Source organism: Chroicocephalus ridibundus, chromosome 4 (assembly GCF_963924245.1).
Source record: "Chroicocephalus ridibundus chromosome 4, bChrRid1.1, whole genome shotgun sequence".
Lineage (NCBI taxonomy): Eukaryota > Metazoa > Chordata > Aves > Charadriiformes > Laridae > Chroicocephalus > Chroicocephalus ridibundus.
The window spans coordinates 10,730,636-10,756,568 of NC_086287.1; the positions used below are offsets into that span (position 1 = coordinate 10,730,636).

At 38.1% G+C, this 25,933-nt stretch overlaps 1 protein-coding gene and 1 long non-coding RNA gene across 10 annotated transcripts in view; one reads left to right on the forward strand and one right to left on the reverse strand.

Moving 5' to 3' along the window:
- The window catches only part of LOC134514546 (uncharacterized), a 123,927-nt gene extending 119,745 nt beyond the window's left edge, over nt 1–4,182 (reverse strand). For both annotated transcript variants that reach the window (XR_010070749.1, XR_010070750.1), the window contains exon 1: nt 3,995–4,182. This is a non-coding gene — a long non-coding RNA (uncharacterized LOC134514546). The remainder of the gene's footprint in view (nt 1–3,994) is intronic.
- Nucleotides 4,183–4,264: 82 nt separating this feature from the next.
- PPFIBP2 (PPFIA binding protein 2) overlaps nt 4,265–25,933 on the forward strand; it is a 114,684-nt gene continuing 93,015 nt past the window's right edge. For 7 of the 8 annotated variants that reach the window (XM_063332473.1, XM_063332475.1, XM_063332477.1 and 4 more), the window contains exons 1-2: nt 4,265–4,555; nt 23,600–23,697. In XM_063332473.1, the coding sequence (XP_063188543.1) occupies nt 23,631–23,697 (67 nt within the window). In that variant the 5' untranslated portion in view covers nt 4,265–4,555; nt 23,600–23,630. The remainder of the gene's footprint in view (nt 4,556–23,599; nt 23,698–25,933) is intronic. The other variant, XM_063332474.1, reaches the window with a different exon arrangement.

A 25,933-nucleotide genomic window follows, 5' to 3' on the forward strand; every position in this document is an offset into this window, starting at 1 on the left:
GGAGTCAATGGGGAAGGACTCTCCAATCCATTATTTCCTGTCTACAGCTGATTCAACCAAATTTACATGAAAGGAAATCTCTGAGTATTTAAATGGATCATTTTTTCACAAACAAGAGATTACACAGTACTTGCAGCTTTCACAGTCCTGCATCACAATGTTTATTCATTGTTTTAATGCTGATGTTTCATAGGCTGTACAGTTCATGAATAGGAGTACTGTAACTTGGGGAAAACAGTGAAAACACACTGTAACTAACCTTTGCTGTAGTCTTCCTGGAGTAAAGCTTTCAATAAAAAAGAACACGAGGTCTTAGGTGTCTCTTGTGAGAATTCTTGAGTGAATCGATAATAAAAAATCAGAATGGTGGGTGCTGAATTTAGGCTACATTAGTTGCAGCTAATTTACTCTCCTTTATAAACAGTAAAATTATACAAACTTTTCAGCAAATAAAACAGCAATTCAGAACATAATGCATACTGATGTATCAAAACATGAATGTTTTTTCCTGCCTAATAGCCATGAGCTTCTATTTAGAGGCTTGATCTAAGTGTCTGTTTTGGTTCTTACCCTTCAGTGACTGTGAACCATTTTGCCACTTTTCTGTACAACCCAGTAACAGACCAAGCAGTGCACTAGGAAAGAACCACTAACGTGCATAAGCTTAAGCACCACGCAGGTACTTGCAGAATTAGGAACATGGCCTGAACTCAAACACAGGGTCTTTCAGCATTGTCAGCACAACCCATAATGGGACTGTGACACTGGGGAAGAGAAACTCGGACACTTCTGCTCAATAATTTTTAACTAAGGAAAAATATATCCTGGTCATTATATCTAGTTGAGATAAACAGTTATAGAGCAAAATCTGGGATTTCAAAGATAACTTTCCACTGATTTTCGAAACAGAAAAAATGAAGAAAGCAGTATCCAGCAGTGTTCTCTTTTGGGGTTCCTAACTTACTTTTTTCATAGGTCTTTTCTGAGAAGGATGATTCTGCTTTCCCTGAATAAGCTTCATTGTTATATAAGAGAGGCAAAGACTTAACACAATGCCAGCTTTGTGACAGTAATGTGTCTGCACTACTGCAGAAAAGAAACAAACCACTCTTATTGAAGGGGGGACTTCTGGAATGGTAATTAGCCAAGAGGCCAGGACAGCTGAGGGAGTGCTTCTGAAACCCGCTACACTGAGAAAGTGAGAATTAATCCACTTAAATTAAAACGATATTAAACAGGATAGACAGGATCAACAAGCTAAAGGTAGCCCAAAATTAGGATTCTCTCTGCTTTCTGGTGATACAATAATATTATAGTAGTATTAGCACTCCATATATCAAACCATACAGAAACAGAACAGTAAAATGATTACACGCAAGTGTTGCAGCAGTAGCGGGACAGTGGTTTGTGTTCTGTGCTTAGCCTGTGCTGCTCAATCTCCCTCTGCTTCCCAAGGGAGTGGCAGTAATTGTACAGCCTCTCTGTTCCAGGTCCTTTCCCTTCAAAGCACTAGGGCAAGGCCACGCTCGCCTTCATGCACTGGCTGACGCTGCTTTTCTCAACAAAACACTGGAGTACGGCATGTACTAGCAGGGTCTTGACTATTCCATGTCAGCAATAAACAAGAAAGGAGGTAACAACCCTACACGGCCATACAGAAGTAAACGAGGTCCCAGATGCCGCTCCCATCATGTGGAAAGTCACCCAGACACCTGTCCTAGACCACCAGTAAGGCTAGTTGGGGAAAAGGAGGGGAAACCAAGCTGGTGTTGAAAAAGACTTTGCCCAGACTGTTCTAAATTCCACTGACCCCTTCCCAAATGGCTTAACGATACTGCAACAAGCAGTGCTACAGTAATACTTTTTGGTATCAGTATTACGAAAGATGCAAATGTTATCAACCATTATAATTTTGACCACTCCTCTAAGTGACCTATTTAAGATGACTACCTCAAAGCTGAGAGGAAAGACAAGAAAAATTCAAACACGAGCCAAATTCAAAAGCCATCCACAGCCTGTGGATTCTTGCCAGTTTTAATTATTCTTTAGCATGTTCAGAGATGTTTCAAAGGTGTTCTACTTCCCGTTTTCTCACTCTCCCACCTTAGGCATGTTTGCTTTATAAGTGAGGTCCAATTCTTTATCTGGAAGATCTGGTATGTGATTCATGGCCTTGATCTCATGCATAAGCTTAAAAGAAAACTGAAATCACACATAACTCATCACAAGGTCAGAGAGTGTATCAGTTGGTAGCAGGGAACAAAATGTTTCAACAGTCCAAACACAGTATAAACTTATTCTAGGCAAAGGAAATTCTAAAATCGTGGACAATTATAGTAATTAATAGAACTAAATTAAAACGTCGTGCATATTAAACATGCTTAGACTATTTAGATGGAAGTCAACACCATCGCAGAGGGAAGACAGCAAACAGTGGTGGTTGAAATACAACCACTCCGCAAACGGCAAAAAGTGTGTGTTAATTACATTGTCCATGTCACAAGTACTCGAAACTCTTTATCTCGCTTTTTGCTAAATGCTTGCTGTTGTTTAGTCAACTCCCTGGAAAATTGACATAATCAGAAGTACTCAGCACATGCATGCTGTGAAAGAGCTGTGTCAGTATCACACACGTGGGATGACTTGTTTGGGTAAAACCAAGACAACAGAAACCCTTATCAGATTTTGGATCAGCAGGGCACCCAAAGTGACTGGTAAACTCCCAATGACCAAAATTTGCACTTTTCATATTTCATATTTTTGCACTTTTCGTAATTCTAGAAGTAATCCTGGATTCTCTACAGACAGAACAAAAAACTACACTTTTTGAGTGTCAGTTTGTGTTTTATGTGCTTGCTTCCTTGGAGACTTCCTGGACTAGAGATTTTTGCAATCATAAACATAGCATTAGAGAATGTTTTTAAAACAGGAGTCAACCAAAATATAACATAAAACACATACCAATATAAATGGCCTACGCTATTATTTTACTAATAGAATTAAAATAGATAAGAAGTCCTTTAAGTATAAAAACACCTGATTTTTAAATCTTTGGAGAAAGAGAGTATTGCTTTTCTTGGTTAATAACTAAGGTTTTTGTTAACCTAGAAAATCCCTGCTATGTAGGAATATGCACCAAAAATATGCTTGGTTAGCAGTGTTTAAACCAACATAGTTTTAATCAATTGTTTTACTTCCAGTAATAATGATACAGAGAATAAAACTCAGAAACTGGAGGGGGCGGGGCAAGTTGTCGAAACCCTTCCCTTCACACTGGAATTCACTGAAGGGCTGATAATACGCAGTTTCCACCTCTGCAATGAGGCGATGGAAAGGCTTCTTGTGGAGCCAAGCTCTAAGAAGGCTGCAGCTTGGAGAGCCAGACCTCACCAGCTCAGCAGGGAACATGGCAGCTGGAGAAGCTGAGGTACTGCAAGGCAGGGGAGGTCATGAAGGTCCCTTCCAACCTAGACGATTCTATGAGGCGTCAGCCAGGAATACACCAAAAACCCTGAAATGGGATTTGCCTCTGCTGTCCGTCCTGTCAGAGATCAGGCCCTGCTCTGTAGCCAGGAGCCTTGCCACAGCCTTGGTTTCACACTGACATGAGGGGTTTGTGGTGGGCATCCGACATTTTATGACACTACAGGTGTGCACACCTACGCTGAAATGCAGCTGCCCAAAGCTCCCTTCCAACCTGGACGATTCTATGAGGTGCCAGTCAGGAACCTACCAGAAACCCTAAAACGGGATTTGCCTCCACTGTCCATCCTGTCAGAGACCAGACTGTGCCCCATAGCCACAGCCTTGATTTCACGCTGACATGAGGGGGGTTTGTGGTGGGCGTCCGACATTTTAAGCCGCTACAGGTGCACACGCCTACGCTGAGGCGCGGCTGCCCGAGCCCTGAGGGTGCTGTGGGGGCACGGAGGGTACCCACCCGGCCGCCAGCCTCGCTACTCCCCGGCCGCCTCTTTGCGCGGGCCAGACCTACCGGAGGCATCCCGAAGCTCCTACCGGCCCCGAAGCGCGCTGAGGAGGCAACAAGGCGGCCGCGGATCCCACCCCCGCCGCGGGGCGCCGCGGGGCCGAGCTAACGGCTGCCGCGCGCCGGCGGCCGCCGTGTGGCGCACCTGGCGGAGCGGAGGGACCGGGGCGGCCGCAGTCGGGCCCGGGAGCAGGTCGGTCCCCGGGGGCGGGCGGTACGAGGCGGCGGGAGGGTGGTGGGCCGGACTCCGTGCCAGAGTGCTCGGCGGAAGCGTCCTGCCTGGGCGGGGAGGGTTTGCGCCGCTGCCCCGGGGGGGTTCGGAGTGTCCCCTCGGCGCGGGTGAGGTGGCGGAGCTCTGGGCCGGGCTGTCCCCAGGCGCCGGCGGGGCACGAAGGCTCCGGGCGGGCTCCGGGGCGCCTCGGCCGGTTTCTACAAGGGGATCCTTCAGGAATCGTGCTGCGGATGCGACCACAATGCCTGTTGCTTCTGCTTTCTGAACACTTTGCTATTGCTGGGAGAGTTAAGGACTCCATGCCGTTGAGAGGACTTTAAATAGACGCGGCTCCTGTAAGTTAAATATTTATTCTCACAGCGAGCAAGGCTTTGAAACTGGGGTTCAACTAGCAGTTCAGTAAATAAACCGTTTTATTGACATAGAACAGCCGATTCAGAAGCTCTGCTGTCAGCAATGACAGCCAGCCGCGGCCAAGTTCTCTAAAGTTGAAGCGAGGTGTTCCCCCCCCTTGAAAATTAATTCAGAAAAGAGGTATGTGGGGGAAAAGAGATAGTTAAAAGGATGTTTAGAAGACAACAGCTGGAAGATGAAACTGCTATTATGGGCTGTTTTACGGGTGCAGAGATAAGGGAGGTAAGAGTATGAGGAGATGTCAAGTGATCTCCAGTGTCATCGTTCAGCACTCGTGTTATCGTGCTGCGATGATAAAAATACTCCTCCCTTAACATTTACAAGAAGCGTAAGGAATCCCACCCCTTTGTGTGTGACTGTTCAGTTTTGCATGGGGCAAAAGAAGACGTTAAGTATTAATTTGGTAGGTCAGTAAGTGTGGATCTTACTGTATAGAGGTGAAGTGCAATATGGGCTTTTGAAGATTTGCATCTGCAACACATTGTATTTCCATAGTCATAAAGGTTTTGCACAGTTTCAGGTTTTTAATTGCAGGGTTTTGGCAGGAGGGGGAACAGTGAGGGGCATTTCTCTGTGGCTGTTTGGTTTTGGGGTTTTTCTAAACAGGGATATGTGAACAGGTGCGTGAAGGGCTTCGTACTGAAACTTTTATGGAAAAGTGGAAAGAGCAGATGGGAGAGCAGAGGACTGAATTTCAGTTTTCCAGGTTTATTGATTTACTTTGCTTGTGTTCCTGACTTTGACTTGGATCTGGTGTATGAACTTAGCTAAAACCAATAAATCTTTACGCTTCCTTGTATCTTCCTAATGGAGAAATGCTTGGAGTAGAACACAGTATACCAGAAGAGTGAAAGGACAAATTGTGACAAATATGGGTTGTTTTTAAACGGGATGGATTTACCCTCCATTTGCTGATAGTTTCAGTTGGAAGCAATTGTAAGGGCCTCTTGAACCTAGAGGAAACCCAGTGTCAGAGCAGAGGGAAAATGCAAAAGAACCTTAGGTTTGTCTTCAGGACAAGTATAGCTTGGTACTAGAATATGATGAAAAAATAATATATAAAAATGTTATACTATGATTTTTAATACATAAAATAGTTTCAAATCCCCAGTAACAAGACTTAAACTGAGGCAAGACTAATCTTGCCACTTACTGCTGATGTTTGTTATCTGTTGTAGACACACATGATATGCCTGTAACTGTTTCAAACTAATGTTAACATCACTTCTGAAAATTTAAATGCTTTATTTACCTAAGCCAGGTAATAATCAAGTGTCTTGGCAAAACATGTAGCAGTTTATCAATCGTACATCTGTGACTCTGCCCTATGGAAAGTGCCAAATTAAAGGGAGGGGGCAGAAACTGATTCATCTGTGTGGCTGAAGCATGGTAGGAATTGGGCTGGAAGCGTTGTTCCCTGGTTCCGTGTTCCCTTGCTGCTTTCATCTCCTGCCCCAGGAAGTTGAGGAATTAGAGGAATGGTGGCAGAGGGCACTGCTGCTACCATCTTGATTTCACTCCAGCAACCCCATCCATGTTAGGACTATCCTACAAGCAGGGACAACAGGAAGGAAGTAGGGAGGGAATAAGTACAGATGCGATAATAAGCACTATCCTCCCCTCACTCCTGCTGTATCTGTTCTCACTTCATCTTTGTTACCGTGGTATCAGCAGTGTGGAAAAGTGAAGGGAGTGTGTGTGTATAAATAAAGGGAGAATACATCGGTGTAGGCATAGACTACAGAAGTGCTTTCTGCGTTCTTGAATCAATTCTCCCTGTTTCCCCTGTCATGCTTCTGTTACACTGAGTCTCTTACTCTAGACTGTCTGTGCAGGCTCTAAGGCAGCATAATGTGATTTTTATGTGCCATGGTGTGTTTGAATGGAAGATGGGAAAAGAACAGCTGGAAAAGAGTAAGTGAAGACCTTAGGAATCACCTTCCCTGAACACTTAGGGTCAGCAAACAAGGGGAAAAAGCAGAGGGAGAATGTGCTATGAATGCAAAACATGGGAAAATGAAAAACAACAAAAGATAGTGACCTACCTCTTTTTTTCCCAGGTGCAGCTCTGCTTCTAGCCCTCACTTACCTAACTTGTTTCCCATTTGCCTCTTTTTGGTCTCTCTCTTCAAAACAAACTAACAAACTCCCACGAAAACCTGTAAAGCACTTAGCCCTAGACACTCCTCTCACTCTTATTAGACTATTTAGAGAGAGACCAGAAACTTAGTTCACTTTCCCCACAGCTAGGGATTTGTTTGAGCCTTTCAGCTCAAACAAATGAGGGCCTTGACCTGGTAAGGTTAGCAAGGGACTATGCTCATACAGGTAACGCAGAGCCTTAGTGGGGCTTTGCTAGTTAGCGAAAAATCTACCTTCCTCTCTCCCCCCAAAAAATGTATTTACAGGAATAGGCTGAAACCATCTTCTTGCTTTAGATGTCCATAGTATGATTCAGAGGATTTAGTCTATTAAAGCAGAGAAATGATGCATAAGGAATTGTATACTGATCCCTCAGTATAGCTACAAACATGTTATCATTCAATGTACTGTACCAAGCCAGGCTTTTCTGCATTTTCCAGAAATATCTAATAGTGTAGAAATAGTAATGCAACAGAAGATAACATGGTCTAGGGCAGTAGATGAGAACCTTCAGAAGTCACTTTTCTGTTAGTGAAGTTGCATCATTCAAATCTTTGGAAATGTTTATCATCTCAGTTTGCCACCTCATAACTCAGAATTCAGTGAATTCAACTTCTTAAGGTATAATCTTGAAGTTCTCATAAGCTACTGAATGAAGTTTAGCCAGCAACGGCTGCCTTTGGAGGCACACTTGATCAGTACCAGAGTTCACTAGATGCATATGAAATCATTTAGCTTCAGTAACCTGATCCCTCTGAAATTGGCAAGTTATGGCTTTTAACCATTTTAAGTTAAAAAGTGAACTATTTTAAGTTCTCTAAATTTTCTCCAGTTTGCTCTTGTCTATTCTGTGCTGTCAACTTCTCTGTTACTTTGAAGAGCTGAAGAAACTGAGACTCCCACCTTTGGACAATCTGTTCTTCAACTTTGACTACCACCAGCTTGGAGGTGGTAATATGTCTGATACACTGTGACAGCTTGAATTTCTTCCTGCCACCCCTTTATAGTATTTAATAGTTCTTCTTTTAAATAGATGCATATTAAGCAACAAAATAAAGGTACTTGTTTTGTAGCTAGATGCCTCTGCCTATATATTTTAGCACAATGTTTTTGTTTAAAGTCTCGTGTGACCTTGTAACATTACAGTTACCTCTTCTCTTTTCCTGCATCTTCATGTGTTTATTTGCTATAAAACTATTTCCCAATAGCACTTTGCTCTTATTTGGCAATTCATTGATGCAGAGAACAAAGAAGTTAAATTACAAAGATAATTCCTTTCTGAAAGGAACATAAAAAGTAAATCCTAATGGCACTGTTGCCAGTCTAGGTCAATTTGTGGATTTTATGTTTATAATGTGCATCTCTCAAGTCACAATGTAGTGGTTTAAAGGACTGTAAGCATGACCTGGATCTTAAACTCTAATTTGATAACCTGTAAAGCAAGAATGTTGTGAATATTGTGTAGCTTACTAGTATTTCTGGAAGACCTGTAACCCAAAGCTGCTGAGGAGAAAGAGCTGTATAGTTTCATACTGATCAAAGAGGATAATCTGGTATCTTCACATGCATAAAACAGTAGTAGCATGCAGTTTCCCTGTTCTGCTTCCTGCATTCATCAAAGAAATAATGCAATCTTAGTTATGTAGGATGCATCTTTCAGAATACTCTCGGAGAGAACGCTATAGTTATCTATGACAAAAAAAATTAAAATCATTTCCAAGGCCCCAGTGCTCTCCTGCTCTGAAATTTTTCTTAGCTTTCTTGCTGGGAGCATGAGTCAGTTTAATTCTTTACTAAATAGGTCCCTAAATGCACTGAACCTATATCAGCTTACTGCCATTACAGTTGTAAAGTAGTATGGTATCCTAAATTAAATTCATAGAGAAGTGTTTTGATTTATAGAAGGATTCACAGCCAAAGTTCTAGTAATAACAGGTAAAACTGTGGAAATTATTCTTGACATTCTAGGTATTTTTCTGTTGTTTTTTTTTTTCCCTTGGTTAATTTCTTAAGTTTTTTATTTTTTTCCTTCCACCAATTAAGTGAAGTCAATATATGCTGTACTGAAAAGGTATCATATACTCCTTGATACTGATACAGAAAACTGGAAGGAGCACAGATGGTCAGTGTATGAATGCATATTTTCTTAAAGCTCTTAATACTGATGTTTCAAACTGAACAAGAATAATGAAGATGCTCTTCAAAATTATCATCATGAGTTTTGTCCAAAGACTAACCCAGAGCAGACAACAGAAAATTATTTCTCTGCCAGATGATCAACAAACTAACAGGGAGCCATTAGTGTTTTTCTCAACTCTGTGTATGTGATATATAAAATATATTCTTGTATTTATTTTATAGCCACGTAAAAATATGTGTTCATCTGTTTATCTGAATTATCCAGATAAAACCTGAAGTAACTGAATATGTAAGTTGAGAATTGAATACTGGGAAAAATAGAACACTTTGTGGTGTAAAGAGGGGAAAAGATAAGAAACCTGATGGTGACCAGATAGTATGTGGCAGACAACATGCCTGGAATGGTAAATGATGGATCTGACTTCCAAAAAGTTGCAATGACAGAGCAGGAACTGTTGATTATACAAGAGGTCTTTTGTGTATCACCTAAGGACATGGTGCTAAGTTGATGAAGGTTTGCTGAAGCAGATGTGAATTTGGAGAAAACAGATCAGCAGGCCTGATTCTCCTTAGCAAAATCTTGAATTAGGCTGGAGGGGTAAAGTAAAACCGAAGGCCTGCTGGAATGGAAGTCAAGACCTGCTGGATGGAAGAAAAAGACAGGTCCAAAGCCTGGCTCTGTTACAAGTGTTGCTTATCATATGCTGACTGTGAGTCTTGTTTTCATTAGAGCAAGGATATAACGTGTAAGAATATTCATAGAGAATGATTCACTTGTTGGCTATGTCTTCATACTCTTTAAGATCAACGGATTGTATGCCAGTTAAAGTAATTACCAGAGATAACTCTAAGCTGCTGAATTATCCCCTTCTGAAAACAAGTCTGATTGGTCTTCACATTCAGAGGTGACTTAGCTGGGGCTGCCTTGTTATTTCTGTCTGTACTGATCATACAATGAAGTAATTTTGTTTCCAATTTGCACTATTTTCAACCCGAAGTTTATTTCAGAAGTCTTAATTTGAGGGGAAATTTGACAGGAAAATATTTGCCAAGTGTCCCTTGAATATAGTGAATCATATTTTTATTCCACTACAATGCAGTGCAGATGGTAGCATCTGCTTTAATATAACGTAATCAGAACATCTTATTCTAATGACATGGCAGTAAGATTTATGAATATGTTTCTGTGATGATGATAAACTAATGCTTGTAATCCAGTCATCTCCAAAACTGAAGTATGTGGATGTTTCCCTCCAGAGAAAAAAGTTTCTCTAGCAGAGAGCTTGTAGAGGTAAATCTGGTGTCTTAAATAGATAGGAAACCAGCACAAACCATCCTGGGAAGCAAAGTTTCTGCATTTCACCTGGATCGTATTTGCTGTGTGCAGTATTAGACAGGAGATGTATTAAGTTTTTCTTGCATAAGACTTGTCTGTGTTTTACTTAAAATATTCTATCATTCTGTAGTTCATAATGAAATTTCCATTAAATTATCTTTGTCCTATACATTCAATACCTTGGTGACATTCCAGCCAATGCTAACCTATATACAAATAAAAACAAGCTCTTAGGAATTGAAGTAGGTGATCTAAAGAGATGCCTTCCAACCTCAACTATTCTGTGACTCAATTATTCTGTGATAACGCTCCCATATGCTTCATAAAACTGTTCTCATTAGGTTTAAGTGTAGGTCTTCCCAATGAAGTTAACATAAGCTCTTTTCTGAAATTTCATATTAATTCCATTCCTTTCTTTCCTGTGGAAAACCTCTTTTTTTCAGGTTTTTATGTCCAGCCTAAGGTATGAAGTTGTGCTTTGCTTTATTTATAATTGTAACCTCTATATATACTTTGCAGTGAGGGTAAAAGTGAAACATCACATAAACTTGGGTCTTCTTCCAGTGTCCTTACCATCACTCCCAGTTTCACCTGCAGATTTATGGTCACCCAACAGACCTGGAGAAAAAAAGACAAAAAAAGTCACTGGATCTTGAGAGGTGTTCAGAACATACATTAACAGCTTCAGAAACAGCTAGACTGTAGGAACTGTGGTAATAGCTTCAACCTAGGTACAGAGACATGGATCCCAGTTACCCTTGTTAACTGTGCATTAAATGTACTTACTACTAAAAAAACCCAAACAACAACAACAAAACCACAACCACCCCAAACAAACAAAAACCTCCTCCTGTAGCTGAATTTAACATATGTTTATGCAAGTGCTATGTAAGCATATATAAGTAGAGCGTTTGTTGTAAGCTCTATTGTAACACATACTTTAATAATTGTTTCAAGAAGGGAAGAAGAACAACTTCTTAACTTCTTTAAGAACAAATCTTAAAATTTGGAGCTACTTATATGGACCAGAAACACAGACTGGTTGTAAAATATCAATGAAAGCATGATGTAATTCTCTTAAAGAAGGTGTTAATTGCATCCGAAAAAAATTGAAATGTGTCAAGTGAATAGTTTTCTTTTCTTGAAAGTAGTCTTCTGTAATGAAAAGTATATATACAAAGTATTTTAGTGTTAGTAGAGATTATATTAAACCTGAAAATCTCAGTCATAAACATTATAAATGATGAGGTAAATATTTCTTGAATTAAAATGCTCTTCAATGTAGGAAGCTGAATGTATCCGAAGTGGTGATTTTTCCTGAAACTGAGAAAAGCAATTTATGATCTGATCTGGCAAACTTCAGAGGTACAAAAGGAAAATCATATTAGAACCTTTTGTTACTGGAAGAAAGGAGAGTTGTTATAACAAGCTTTTGTGCAAGAAAAAGATCTGTCCTGGCTTGCTTTGCAGAACATACTGTAGTGTTGTGAAAAATACTTAATAGTCCACAATAGTTACTCACCTGTATTTTATCCAGTGCATGCTGCATTTCATAATAGTTGTGGATTAGGCTAAGGATTAGAAAACCGTTGCAACAGTGTTGTGCTCCAAATCTGTTTTGCTTTGATTGTATTCTCCAATTTAATTGGGAAATTTGGTAGCATCTTCAGTTTTGTTTGTAGATTGTGAACCCCAGCTGGTTCTCATTTCACATGAACTACTTGCAAAAGGACAGACTGTAGAAGACAGCATTTTTTTTTAACATGGGGAATAGAGTTTGTCTTCAGAGTAAATTATTTGATACAAAGGGAATTTATGCTGTAGAATGAATTTAGTTTGGATTCACAAGTCATTTGTAGTTTTTTATTTAATCAAAGTTCCTGATTATCCAAGGACTAATTGAGAAGAACAGGAATAGCAGCTGCTCACTTCCTTTGGAAACCCAGATTTGGGTACTCAGAAGCAGAGGTTCCAAATTAGTTGAGACTAATAAAACTGCCATGCTAGGCAGCTTGCCTAGCTTGCTGGGCAGTATGCCTGTAAATGTAATTTTACAGTGAATGTATTTTATTTGCTTTTCTTAACTGACAAAGTAAACAATGCTGTTTCTGTCATGGAGCAAAACTATCCCTTATCAATAAGGGCTAATAGCGATGAAACAATTTCCTCATGACAGAGCAGTAGTTTGGTGTTTGTTAACATGACCATGTTTTTGTTTACAAGTAGGAAAAGAGTGGACTTCTGGCCTTTCTATGACACTCAGACCCTTTAAAGTAATAAAAGAATTCTGTTTCATTTGTCTTCTATGTCAGTACAAAGGTGTCTAATCCATTTATTTCACAGCCAGTAAAATTTGGCTAACTTTATAACAATATATTGCTTTAGATACTGTTATACTCTGGCATTTGCAGTAACAATGGCAATTTTTGTATTTATTTCAATCATATGAAAGAGGTTTTTTGTGAACTGAAAGTAACATATAGTAGCCCAAAATTTAGGCTCCAGTTTTATTTTTTGGCAAACAATTTTTGGTCCGTGTTCAAGTAGTTAACTAAAATACTTACCTGGAAATGAATCTAGAGAAATCCTATGTATGTTCATTATAAGGGTTTAACTCCTTTTTTTTTCATGCCCTAAAAGTAATGGGAATTCACTATTAAAAGAGAACGGAAGTGATCTGTTATACATTGACGAATTATGCTGACAGCATCCTGAACTTCAGATGTAAATGTGTCTATAAAAACCAGAAGAATACTGAGTTCATGAATGGGTCTGTTTCTAGGCTCAGTTCTTGCATTCAGTTTGTGTTGAGAAAGGCATGTTTTGATTTGCAAAACATCCGAAAGCTTTCTGAATTAAGTGTTCTAGAAAACCTGTAAGCCAAAATGACTAGACTGGAATATGGTAGCTTTGGAGGCTCATACATGGAACCAGTTCTACAGAGCAATTAGTCTCTTTCTGCAAATTACATATACTTTTTAAGTTTTGCAAATTCAAATAGATGTTGTGATGCATGGAACTGTGGCTCTGCATTTTCTTACCTCTTTCGTAGTCCTACATATCGTGTGTATTTTATAAGGAGAAATTTAAATTGATTTGACTTACTCTTGATAACATGATTTGACATGGAAACTTGTTCATTTCACATTGGTTTAGAACTGAGGATAAATGCCTTGAAATGGTTGGTAGACACATCATGATGGGCTTTGTGGTTGATAAGAACTTGAGAATGCCTAGCATGGTTGATAGTAAAAGATGCTATCTATAAGTGCAGACTTCCGGATCTCTTTTGTATCCTGTGCCATTGAATGTATCTACTTTATGGAAGCAGCATGCTGGGCACTTCAGAACTCTTTTGTAAGCATATAAAAAGTTTGCACCAAATACTCAAAACTGGATATACAGTTTACCTGAAACTTATTTCAGTTGTGGTGGTAGAGCAGAAACAGTAACAGCGTGCATAAATGAGTGCGAAATAAAAAGCTGAGCACTTGAGTGTGTTTTCAGTGTGGTGGTCCTGTTAACGTCCTTTGCTAGGTTAACGTGTTTTTCTGTGAGCGCATACAGCTCCTCCATAGAATAGGTCAGTGAGGAGACCTATATATCTAATCACACATTCAGTATGAGCTGCTTTGTGTTCCCTTTAAAGTCAGCTTCTGGTTTCAGTGGGCATTTAATCTGTCTCTAGTTGTCTTGGTATTCGTATTTCTTCTAGGATGCACTGGAAAAACAGCAACAAAGGATGTCACAGTTTTCTTGCCACCTGTGATAATGTTTCTTCAGCTGGAGGTATTACAAGTTTCTCTCACCTATGTGAACCTTAAAAATATTAAATGTTGCTTTTGGGTGACAGGTTACCGTTGTGTCTGTTTTGCAGCATTTTCTCTCTGTATAATGCTTTGTCCTGTAATTAGGAAGTTATGTTAATCCACTAAGTATGGAAAGTAAATATAATAGGAGAATATATCATTCTCTGATTTAGAAATTGTCTGTAGCACAATGTTTGATACAGTGACTTCCTTACCTGTTGGCCAGTTCTGCAAGGAGTAAGATGTCCCATATTCTGAAAATGGAGTAGCAAAATCAACAAAATGTGTCATTTTAGATCAGGATTTAACTTGCCATGGAGAATTTTTGCCTCTTGGTTAAACATATTCTTTAGGCAGAGAAAGAAAAACTTGAAGACAGCTTTTTTTCCAAAGATATTTTCATTAATCTTCAGGAAGCAATCGATATAAGAGTATTTTGGCTATAAGCACAAGCATTAAACTCACACAGCTGTGAAAATTTCTATTTTCATTGATGCGATGAGTAATGTGGGATATGGTGCTTTTCATAGTTACCCACTTGTTGTTCCTAGTTTAATGCTTTTAATCCAAGCAGATTCACTTCTGTTGAATTTGCTGTTTCTAGGAGAAGTATATTTTTCCTTTCTTTGTTTCCCACAGACACTTTCCTCAAAATAGCTACTGAAGCTTAAATTTATACAGAAGTACTTGATACTGTCAGTTTCTGTTAGTGTGAATTCAGCATATTTGTCTTTACAGATGCAGGGTGGGTCATATTAAACCAGTCTAGTGATGTTTCCAGTTATTTATAAATTGCTGCACAAAATGTTTCAAAGAGGGAAAAATACTAATATGAAATTAAATCTTACTAAGCAAAAAAGCTGTCTTTTAGTATTCATTTTCAGGCCTTATGTCTAAAGCTGGGCTTAGATTTCACAAAGGTATTAATATCACATTAATAAAGTTGAGGCAAATTCAGGACAGAGCTTCACAGCCTGAATAACCAAAGAGTAGATTATTTCATAGTGAGAAATAATGATAAGAAGTATCTCTCTTAGTTGTGTCTATGTTGGACTGTTTCTCCATGTAGTCTAACCCAAACCTCAGCTTTTTGCCATAGAGATCTTGTGGATGGAAATTTTCTCTTGATTGCAGGAAATCAGTTTTCTAGCTTGTTAACCCTCCTCTTTGCTCAGAGGTTCTGTTGCAGGAAAAACAAATCCCTCGTATCTCAGTGTCCACTGGTGCCAATTCCTCTACCAATCCGTACCTACTTTAGTGTCTGTCTGTTTTAAGGAACACTTAGTGCTCTCCACTCTTTAATCCTACGACGTGAGTTATTTCTGTAAAGATTCATTGTTTTTACTCTTCATGGAAGCATTCACATATTCACCTATGTCATGATGTAGTTTTTTTGGGGTGTTTTTCTAAAGGTCAGAAATACCCCCGCAACTTGAATGCTACATGTAGCCTTGGTCATCTCATCTCAACAGCTGTACAATAAAACAAGAAAAAGTAAATAAAGAAGTGGCAAGAGTGTTGAAAAGTATAGTTTGGGTTTAATCTGAAGAGAACAACTTGCAGGATAACAACTCTTTAGTTAAACAGGGATGTTGTAGGGGAGAAAGGGAAGTAGGACTGGAAACAGACTGTAAGATAGTGGCATGAAAATGTGAGCAGTGATTAAGCACTGGGTTGGTTTTTTGTAATGTCAGAACATTCACTGAAAAATGATAGAAAATGGATTTGAAAAGAAATCAGTTAAATCTACAGAGGGTAGATCAGTCAATGTCTATGAAACTTGATGGTTCCTATCCGGTCTGTGATTCATAAAGTTTAATGCTTGCTGTTTATTGAGAAAGATAGAGCAGGAGACTGATCACTCTGCACCTGTGTTGCACTGAACATCATTAGAGACGGAGCACTGGGCCAGACAGACTTTTAGTCTGAATGAGCATGACTGTTCTTATGGTGTCGTTAAGAGTTCCAAAAATACATGGCTGTTTTCTGCCTCTGAGTCATATGAATTTGATGGATACCTGTCTTGATTACACTACAGGCACTAGGACCAAGGACTGTATGGGTTCTAAAGACTAAGCCAGTTGGCTGAGGAGTGTTCGCTCTTTGTTGGCAAAGCAGCTGTTTTTTAACAAGGATTCTTTGTGTACATCAAGGAGCTGAAGGAAATGGACACTGTGAGCAGATTTGAAAATAGGACCTCCTTACATTTCTTTGAGATATCAAATCCTCTGTCTGTTAGCACTAACCTCCTTCAGTGAAACAGCTGTTTTCAGACTAATATTCCAAATGGTACTTGCAGAAGTTAATGCAAAATCTCTCTTTCATGGTGCTCATAGACACTTCTGTATCCCTAGTGGAATTTATACACATACATTTAATAGATTAATAAAGTAAGTTATTAGTAGTGCTTATTCTGCTGACTTGGTTCCATAACAGCTTTGTGGGCAAGAAGAATGATTTCCAAAACTTACTAAAATGCAGGAAGGCAAACAAAAATTAGCACTAAGATTTCCCATAAGGGACTGGCCTGATCCAGCAGGTCCTCATGGCCAGGCTGAGAAGCCTTTGCTTCAGAGAGGTTTGAAAAAGCCTGAGAATTATTTATGAACCATAAGGAATGTTATTGCTAATTCTCAATTTTTAAAGAATTTTTCTTCCAGGCAGTACAGTTTGTCTAAATTTTTAGGATTTTTATAGAGGATAGCTTTGAATACATTTGTTAATCATGTACACCTAATCTCTCTCTCAACTTCTGTCAAAGTCTTGTCCTCCGTTTTACTCTAGGGCAAAGAGTTCGTTCATGCATGAATTCTGTGTTTACTTTTATTACCATTTCTCACCTTTCAGTTTACTAGAGCATGAATTTACTTTCACAGGATCATTCATTATATCATTTCTCAGCTTAAGTTTTTCAACTGTTATGTGTTTTTGTTGGGTTTTGCTTGGTTGTTGGTTTTTTGTTGTTGTGGTTTCGGTTTGGTTTGTTAAATTTTTTTTTTTTATTTATTTATTTTTTGGCGTAAGGTGGGAATGCAGTTTCACAGGCATTGGATCTGGAGTTAGGTAACTTAGAAGACCTACTTGAAATGTTGATCTTCATGAAAATTTGAAGCTGTGACCTTGAGGACAGTGAATACCTGAGATTAGAAGGGAAAATCAAAAACATAGTTTATTTTAAATGTCAGAATTCTAGGGGTCTAACTATTCTTAATTGTAATATTTTTACAACTAAATGTGAACTGTAGTATCAAATATGACTTCTGTATGCCATTCATCTCTGCATTTATTTTAAGATCAGAAATGTTCATGTTTTGGTTCAGAAACTTTCCTCTTGTGTATTTTACCATGTAATGCTTTATTTAGTTGACGTTTATAGCCAAAGAATTTATTCATTGTGGTTTTTTTGAAATTTTAACTAGCTAGAAATTTGAACTAGTTAGATGACAACGGAAAGAAAATACTTAGGGGTTGGTTTTTTTTTCATTTAGTACAATAATAAATAATGCAATTTTAGTTTTGGTTTTAAGATTTGCAAAGTCGGAAGCTATAACATTTCCCTTTATACTGTGTGTAACACAGAGTAAACTTAAAATATCTGATAACAATTTAAAATTAAATTAAGTGCTTTTTTAAGCTTTTATGAACAATGTTTAAAACAACACTGAAGGAATAAAGAACTTTCTACAGTTGATAGAACTGCTATAGGGGAGCTGAAGAAACCTCCCTTTGCACATGCCATTCTGTCGGCGTCAGCTTTTATATGTAAGGATGAGACTTTGTACAAACATAAGTCAGGAAATTTGGTTATGGTACCAATAGCAACTGTAACTTAATATCCATGAGTCCTGTGGAGGAGTTACTATGAGGTGATTTGTGTTCTTAAAGTATCACAAAGTATCAGCCAGATCCTTTAGCATACTGTTAAGCATGCTTTCTCCACCCCCCACCCCCACCTTGAAATTCAGACTTGTATTAGAAAAGGTAATGGGTTTATTTTTGAAAACAGGTGTTTGGCTTTGACTTTGCTACTTCGTAATGCAGTAAATTTAACTACATTCAGTTCCCTCTATATTTTAAATCAAATTATTTAGTATAATATGTTTAAAAGCACCATAGTTCTTAACTGCTGGTCACTCTTAACTTGCATCAGCAGCACACAAAAATGGTGGCTTTACAGTGCCAGGGTAATACCCAGCTGCCTGCATAAGTTAGTCTAGCTTATTTAGTTAATGAGTTTAGTTAGCTCATTTTCATCTTGGAGGTATTGTACTAGTACTGTGCTTCACCTCAGGATGCCCCTTCATATAAGGACTCCCAACAATATGTTGATTAGAGACTCTACCATCTACCTGAAATAGTTCAGTATCAGGTTTTTGTTCAACTTTGGCTAATCTGTATTTCTTTCTAGAGCTTCCTCCTCCCCCTGAGAGTGTACGCTTTACACTTTCTAGCTGAAAACAAATATTTTTTTTTTTATTCCCATTCTAGTTATTCTTAAAAAAAACCCTATAGTCTTGTTTTTATTTATTACATAAAGGGTAATAAACGAAGGAAGGGTTCTATTTACCCTTCCACCTATTCCAGTGAAGCACATGAAGGGGAAATAGGGCAAGTAGTGTCTATATTAACAAATAAATTAAATTTAAGCTATAATCAGATGAATAGGATTTCTGGCTGGGTAGTCCTGGAGGATGCTGTATAAATAGTGTTCCTTAGGCGGTCATTCTAGCGATCATCAGAAATTCTTCTGTTCCCAGCAGCTGTGGATGGTTATTTAGGACTAAGGATTAACTTAATTACAGAGGTATGCCAAGTTCTAAAAGGCCAGGATCCAAATATGTATTTTTAACTTTTGTATTTGATGGTGTCATGAGAACTACTGAGCCAGGTTGAAGAGATGAATCGGCAATTGTGTTCCTGTGGGGTCACTGGATGTGGCTCAGGAAGAAGCAAGGTGGGAAATGGCGGGGGTGGAAACTGCACACATTTGTTCATTCCAGCTCAGGACTCATCTTGCAGCTGAAAAAAGCGTGGAGGACTTCTGAGGCTTACCCAAGCCACTTGAAATTTCATTATACCATTAAGTACAAAGGAACGTGATACTTGAATTTGAATCTTTAAGCAGTTTACTAACATGTATTTATTCATACAAAAAAAAAAAAAAAAGGTGGTGGTAGTTAGTTATTAGCTCTGTCTTCTAAATGTAAAAGGAATTTGTAGGCCACCCAAACCATTAATGTTAAGGCAAGATCTGGATTTCAGGAGTTCTGGTCAAAAAACACACCCCTCTCCATGACTGATAAAGTTGGCAACCTCATTATTAGGAGCAACCTTGGAAAAACATCTGACTTATGAGTTACCTAGATGTTGACATTCTTATCTCTGGACAGCTGCTGGTTCAAGGCAGCCATGAAAGATTCAAATTTAATTAAGGCTTTTCATAATTCTGAAGAACATCTTGCTCATAGTGAATATGGCTGTTAAATATTACGTTCTTTCTGGACATAGTAAGTTATCGTTTTACATACAGAAAGTAGGTTAAGAAATTTGCAAGGTATATTGGCTCTAAGCACAATAGTTCTACAAGAGATTTTCATTTTATTTGAAATGCAAATCTCAAATTGGGATTTATAGGGTAAAGCTAGCTGAGCAAAATAAATTTAGGCATTCAGACCAGTTTCTCTGTATGCACTTCCTGGAAGATCTTATTACTTAGGTAATTACAACAAACAGGGTTGCAATATCTTTGTATGTGGGCTGGGCTCTAAATTAGTATGAGCGTGTGGCTCAGAAGGGATGATAATAATTTAGACTTACATCTGTTTAACAGTAAAACTTTGGCTATTAATAGCGAGCAATTTTTACTGCTCAGGCAAAAAAAAAAATTCTTTTCTTCTTAGGGACCTGAAAAGGTGAGTAGATTGGTTCTTTTATTTTGCTGGTATATAAATTAGTCTAATAAATCCTTAAGGTTAGAATTTGTACTGTAATATTAGAGATTGTTTTTGTTCAGTCCTTACCAAAGCTAAAAAACCTTCTTTTTTCAAAATATATGTTTATTTTTATATAGTCACGGTGTTCTGCATCTGTTGATGTCATTCAGGAATGAAAGCTGTAAAAAGAATTGCAGTTAAAATACCAGCAAATCGATGGATCCTGTTTGAGGCACTCAGTATGCCTTGGGATTGATACAGGTGTCATGTTATTAAATAAGAATTAAAAAATAATCCATAATTGCAGATATTTCTATAGAACTGCATCAGAAATGGTGACTGAAAGCATACGAGATCTAACAAGCTATTTTCCTAATATTGCTCAGAACAGTCATACTGTAAGAAGGGAGTGTCTGGGAAAGTAAGACTCGCCTGAAGCACAAGCAACAGGTCTGTCTAGAAAAAGATGTTAAGCAAGTAATATTACATTATCACTCTGGAGCAAAGAACATTGCTTTCATTAATAAACAGTTGTTTGATCAGCAGGTTTTACTCTCGCTTAATGCAGTTAAGCAGCAAATACACCGAATACACCGTGAATACAGGTGACCAAACAGGCAGAGTGTGGAGGCTGGGAGGAGACAGAAGACTTAGTTCTGGTGGTATTTTTCAGCAAAGCTTTCTGGTTTGTGCCAAGATCTTGATTGAAGGTTTTTCCATAAGTAAAATTTCAAGTTTGTAATGTAATATATCAGCATTTTCTGCACCTGTTTCACTACAGATAGTCAAATACTTTATTTGATGTTTAGAAGAAATGGTAGTCCTACATTTCTTGTTAATAACGACTGTGTATCACTCTAGCTGCTTTAAGCACACGGACCAGTAGTTTACAGCGCAAATAAGAGCATGCAGTGCAATGTAGCAATGGAAACTCTATGCTATTTTTAGTGGTTTTCCCTCTTTTTCTTCCTCCTGAGACAGTCTGCTGTCTTAGTTCACCAACACAGCTGGTGGCCATAGATTTCTGGGGGAGTGGCTGGTGGCCACATCCACCAAAGGAGCAAGGTGGCGCAGCTGTTTACTGTGGGTGGATTTCCTCTCACCAAGGAGATTATTACCCATGTTATGGTTGCTTTCAACTAGGGGAAATATTGCAAGGAAGGAGGCTTGTTGCAGTTGAGAGTAAGGTATTTCCAAAGTATTTAGGGAATCTACTGAGCTACTGGTGGGTAAATGTGACGACAGAAGATGGAAATCTACCAAAACCAACAAATTGAATCAACAGAATCAGAGGGAGTGTCTGTAAAGTTCACATGTGTGAGCATTCTGAAATTGTAAGTTTCTATCAGCTGTCTTAATGACTTTCCAGATTATTCTGAGTATAGTTTGTGTTATTTACAATACCATTAAAGGAAATACTTGGGTCAAATGCAGTTACATTTAGCATTGTTCATACTTAAATTATTCTTTTGACAAAAATGGAGAGACCAAAACCAACCATTCATTTACATTAATCTTTGCCTTGGGTGACTCTAAAGATTTTTCTTCCGTTTTCTGAGAAGGCATTCTCGTATCGCTTTTCAGATCAATTTGATCTGAAGTTAAATAAGTTAAATAAATGGTAAAGCTCAAATTATAACATAGTAATTTCTGACTCTTATTCCTGCATCTGTTCCTCTAGATAGTGGTGTTGTATACATTGACTGGAATGGGACATAGGACACACACCTTACTGATAACACAGAGGTTATTAATAAATTAACTTTCTTTGTGTATATTTCAGCAGCACTGTGGAGAAAAGCCTGTGTCTCAGGATTCTTAGTTTGTAAGAGAAGCCAATAATTTTGACTTGTTAGAGAATTTTTTCCATTGCACTGGGTTTATTACTGAGATTGAGTATTTCTTATGATGCAGTAATTTGGATTCAGCCTTAAGTGTTGTCCTGCGTACTTTTAGGGATTTATTACTTATTGTCTGACAGACCCTCTGAAACAAAAAAATGGGTATGCTTTTTTTCTTTAAAGCTGACTTTATCCTCTGGCTACTGATTCTACATTCCAGTCCTTAGGCAGGCTCCCACTGAGAGAGTAAATGTGGGTGGTTTAGCTACCAGTCATGTCATTGATCATGGTGGCCAGTGTCTGAATTGTCACTGGATGAACACTGCACAAAAATATTTTCATCTATGTGAATTGCCATTAGAGATTATTGTAATATTCATTTAAATTCAAAGTAATTGAATTCTTAGCATAGGTAACTGAATGATAAGTAAAGGTTAGTGAAATTTCAGTGGCATTGGAATAATCAGCCCCACAAACATATGACTATTGCCTATACACGTACTGACAACCTGCATCATTTGAAGGATATCTCTAGCCATTGTCAGACAGGTGTCTTTTGTGGTGCTTAGAAAGCTCTCAAAATCAAGCAGTTCTGAATCATAGATTCAAAAACTTACTTTATCAGAGATTGAATGTCAAAAGACTGAATTGCACCCTTCATGGAAGAGAAATCATATTCCATGATCCTTTAAAGGCTTTGTCAGTATTTTGAGTTGTGTGTTAGAGCACTGCAAAAGTTATGCACGTGTACGATCCCTATTCATCACTGTGTGGGCACTGGTTTCATACTTCAGTGATGAAGTGATGTGCAAAGGGGCCTTATTTCATAGAGAATTTTCTCACTGGCAGTGAAATAGACAGCATAAATTCTTTTGCTCTTTGAAATGTCATCTGTTGACAATAGTGACTGCTACTTCACTAAGAATCCAGCAAAACCAACTCACAACCAGAGACTAATTTTGGAACATTTTGTCCTTAATGTCAGATGGTAACATGAATGTCTTTCTTTAATCCTTTTCTCAAGAGGCAGCAGTAACTTTCATACTTGGAAGCATGAAACAGAAATTTCATACTTGTGGCATTTTGGTTATCAGAATGGAAAGAACTGTATTTTCAGTGTCATGAAAGAATTGGTAGAAAGATTGAATGAGGGAAGGAGGAGTAAAAGTGATGTGAGAATTGCTGGACTTGGTGTGCTGTAACGTAGAGGTCAGATATGAAAGCCATATGAGATGTAGTTACACCTGGGGCTGAGCCAGCAACAGGTTTGTATCTCTTCATTCTCTACTCTTATGGCAGCAATCAAAAAGCAGAGCTCCTGCAGAGATCTGATTATGGGTTAAGGATGTTTTTCACCATATGTTCATTCTTTCATTGAAATCTAGTCAATCCTCTTACCCCACAGTGCAAAAGGTTGAAATGCACTGAACGTTGAATCTATAAAGCCATTGGTAAGGATGAGGGATAGGGGGATCTCAGGCTTCCAGGATTTGAGATTGTTTGGTTTTGTTTCCATCTGCATTTCCTTGGTTTAGTAAGATTTATTTAAAAAAAAAAAAAAAATAAAAATCAACAATGAATAAAACCGTCAGAAATCCCAAGTCATCTATCAAGAATAGGAACAATTTTGCTAGTTTTCATATTATTAGGCTGTATTTTTGCTTGTGTGGACTTTTGTTTGTGTGGCTTAATTTATAATGTAACAGTGACGTATTTTCTATCAGGTCTGGTTTAGTGTAACACATGATCTCATCTGTCTTTTCAGTAGAAACTTTAAAGGTCTGAAGAAATCACAGATGATGGCTTCTGATGCTAGTCATATGCTGGAAGCAGCTTTGGAGCAGATGGATGACATCATTGCAGGTATAATAATGCTTTATTTTACACCAAACTATTATGAGATTTAACTATGTTTGTCTCTTTCCCTCCTTCAGTTTTCCTGGTTGTTTTTTTACTTTTTAATTATTATTCTCAATTTGTCAAGTTCTCTGTGATAGACAGATTTCTGTGGTTCAACAGTTATTTGAAGAAAATTTAAAGTAAAATAAAGGAGGAAAACCTGCAATTCGACCTCAAACATGTAAATATTAAAGTAAAAGAGATTTACTTTGCTCTAGTGCTATATGGTAGCTTAAACACATCCCAATTCCTGGGGTAACATTCCATAATGTATGTGTTAGGTTTTTATTTCAGTGTGTCTTTGAAAAAAGTTTTCACCAAGGTTTCCAGGTAGCTGGATAGTATATATCTTTATTATACATACACATACAGATAAATATATAAATTAAAAAAAAACCCACATCATTTTTTCTATTTATGATGTATAGATTTAAAGTATCTCAGCTATTAATAATCTTCATGGCCTAATGAGTTAGAATGCCTTTTTTATTCATACACACATTTATATCCAGGAGTGGAGCTATGAAATTCTTTTTACACAGCTGCCCACTAGAAAGGCATATGATGCAAGACAGAATTTGCTGTCTTGGTGCTCTCACAGTAAGGCAATTAAAAGTTTTCTCTCAGTATTACTGCATGCAAGAAGAGAAGTTGATTTCTGTGGTTAGGACTCAGTAGCCTTGGGGTTTGTGCTCATACACCATTCAGTTTGAGCTCCTAAAAGAAGTATCTGGGCAGGACCATGATCTCACTTGTGCACAATGGCAAAGCATTCACTAAAGCTTTAGAAATTTAAATAGTGACACCCATGCTGTGCCTTCATATTTTTTTCCCCCTAATGATGAAGATGATGACATCAGCTTCTTGTTCCTGTAGTTGTGCTTCTTCCTGCTCTTCTTCCTGCTCTTATAGTAAAGCTTTCTATCCAGAGACTAATATGGACCTTCAAATATTACCATGAGACTAGCTGTGATTAGGCAAGAAGTCATGAGCCAGGATTTTTAGTTTAAATAATTTCTAGATTTTTTAATTCTCATCCACATATGAGTCTTCACTTTATTCTAAATTTACAAGCTCTAACAGAATGCTAAGATATACAGTAGTGTAAATGTGAATATGTCACAGATATAATTCCACAAATAACTTTTCAGACCAATGGAACAAGATCCAGGCAAATATACAAATGTATTTCCTTCTTCCTCCTTTTCTTGAATGCAAAACCTCATTCAAACAAGATTTTAACCAACAGAAGTTAATTGGTATTTTATTTTTTCACCTATTTTCTTATAAAACACATAAACAGATAGTCAGGGAAGCATTGCACTTCCCTCAGATATATAAAGAAAGAACAAGAAAAGCAAGTCCCAAACCATAATTCATAAGCTAGAAAATTGAAGTAATTTCTTAGCCATTGCAAACCTTGGGTTATGATCGTGGCTAGTGGTATAAAAGAGCCAAAGTAACGTAGAAGCCCATGTCCCTTTATTTATGCTATGGAACCTATTCTTGTAAATGACTTGCATACATCTGGAAATTTTAACTCAGTATCTCCCTTCTGCGATGATTTATACATAGCCCAGCACACATTGGTGATATCATGGGTGCAGTGATGATTCCATTCTTCAGAAAAATCAAGAGAAAGAAAAATAGGCATATTCTATTTAATTTGATTTTCATATTAGACATTTATTTTCCCCAGGAGTTGTCAGAGCTTTGTGGTATGTTTTCTTTTGAAGGAAAGGGTTAAAAAACTTGTCATGATATTGAGGATTTTTAGGTTTGTTGCTCCATAGGATTTCATCTGCTTCAGTCTTTTCTGTTAATAGAATTTGCTTCCAGCATATCTCAAATTCCCCACTATCTCCTTTTTTGAGATATAAACCACCATTCAACAACCAGGTCTATCACCTTCCATATCTGAGCAGTGTTATGTTTTGTTTAGAAAAAAAATCAGTTTTACTTGAAGATGCCATTTCATATTCCCTTCAAAAAGCTTTGCAGCTGTATGGTTTTTCCAGTGAGAGGATAACACTGCTACTCACGGAATCACGGAGTCTTCAGAGTTGGAAGGGACCTCTAGAGATCATCTAGTCCAACTCCCCTGCTAGAGCAGGATTGCCTAGAGCACATTACTCAGGACTGCATCCAGGCGGGTCTTGAAAGTCTCCAGAGAAGGGGACTCCACAACCTCCCTGGGCAG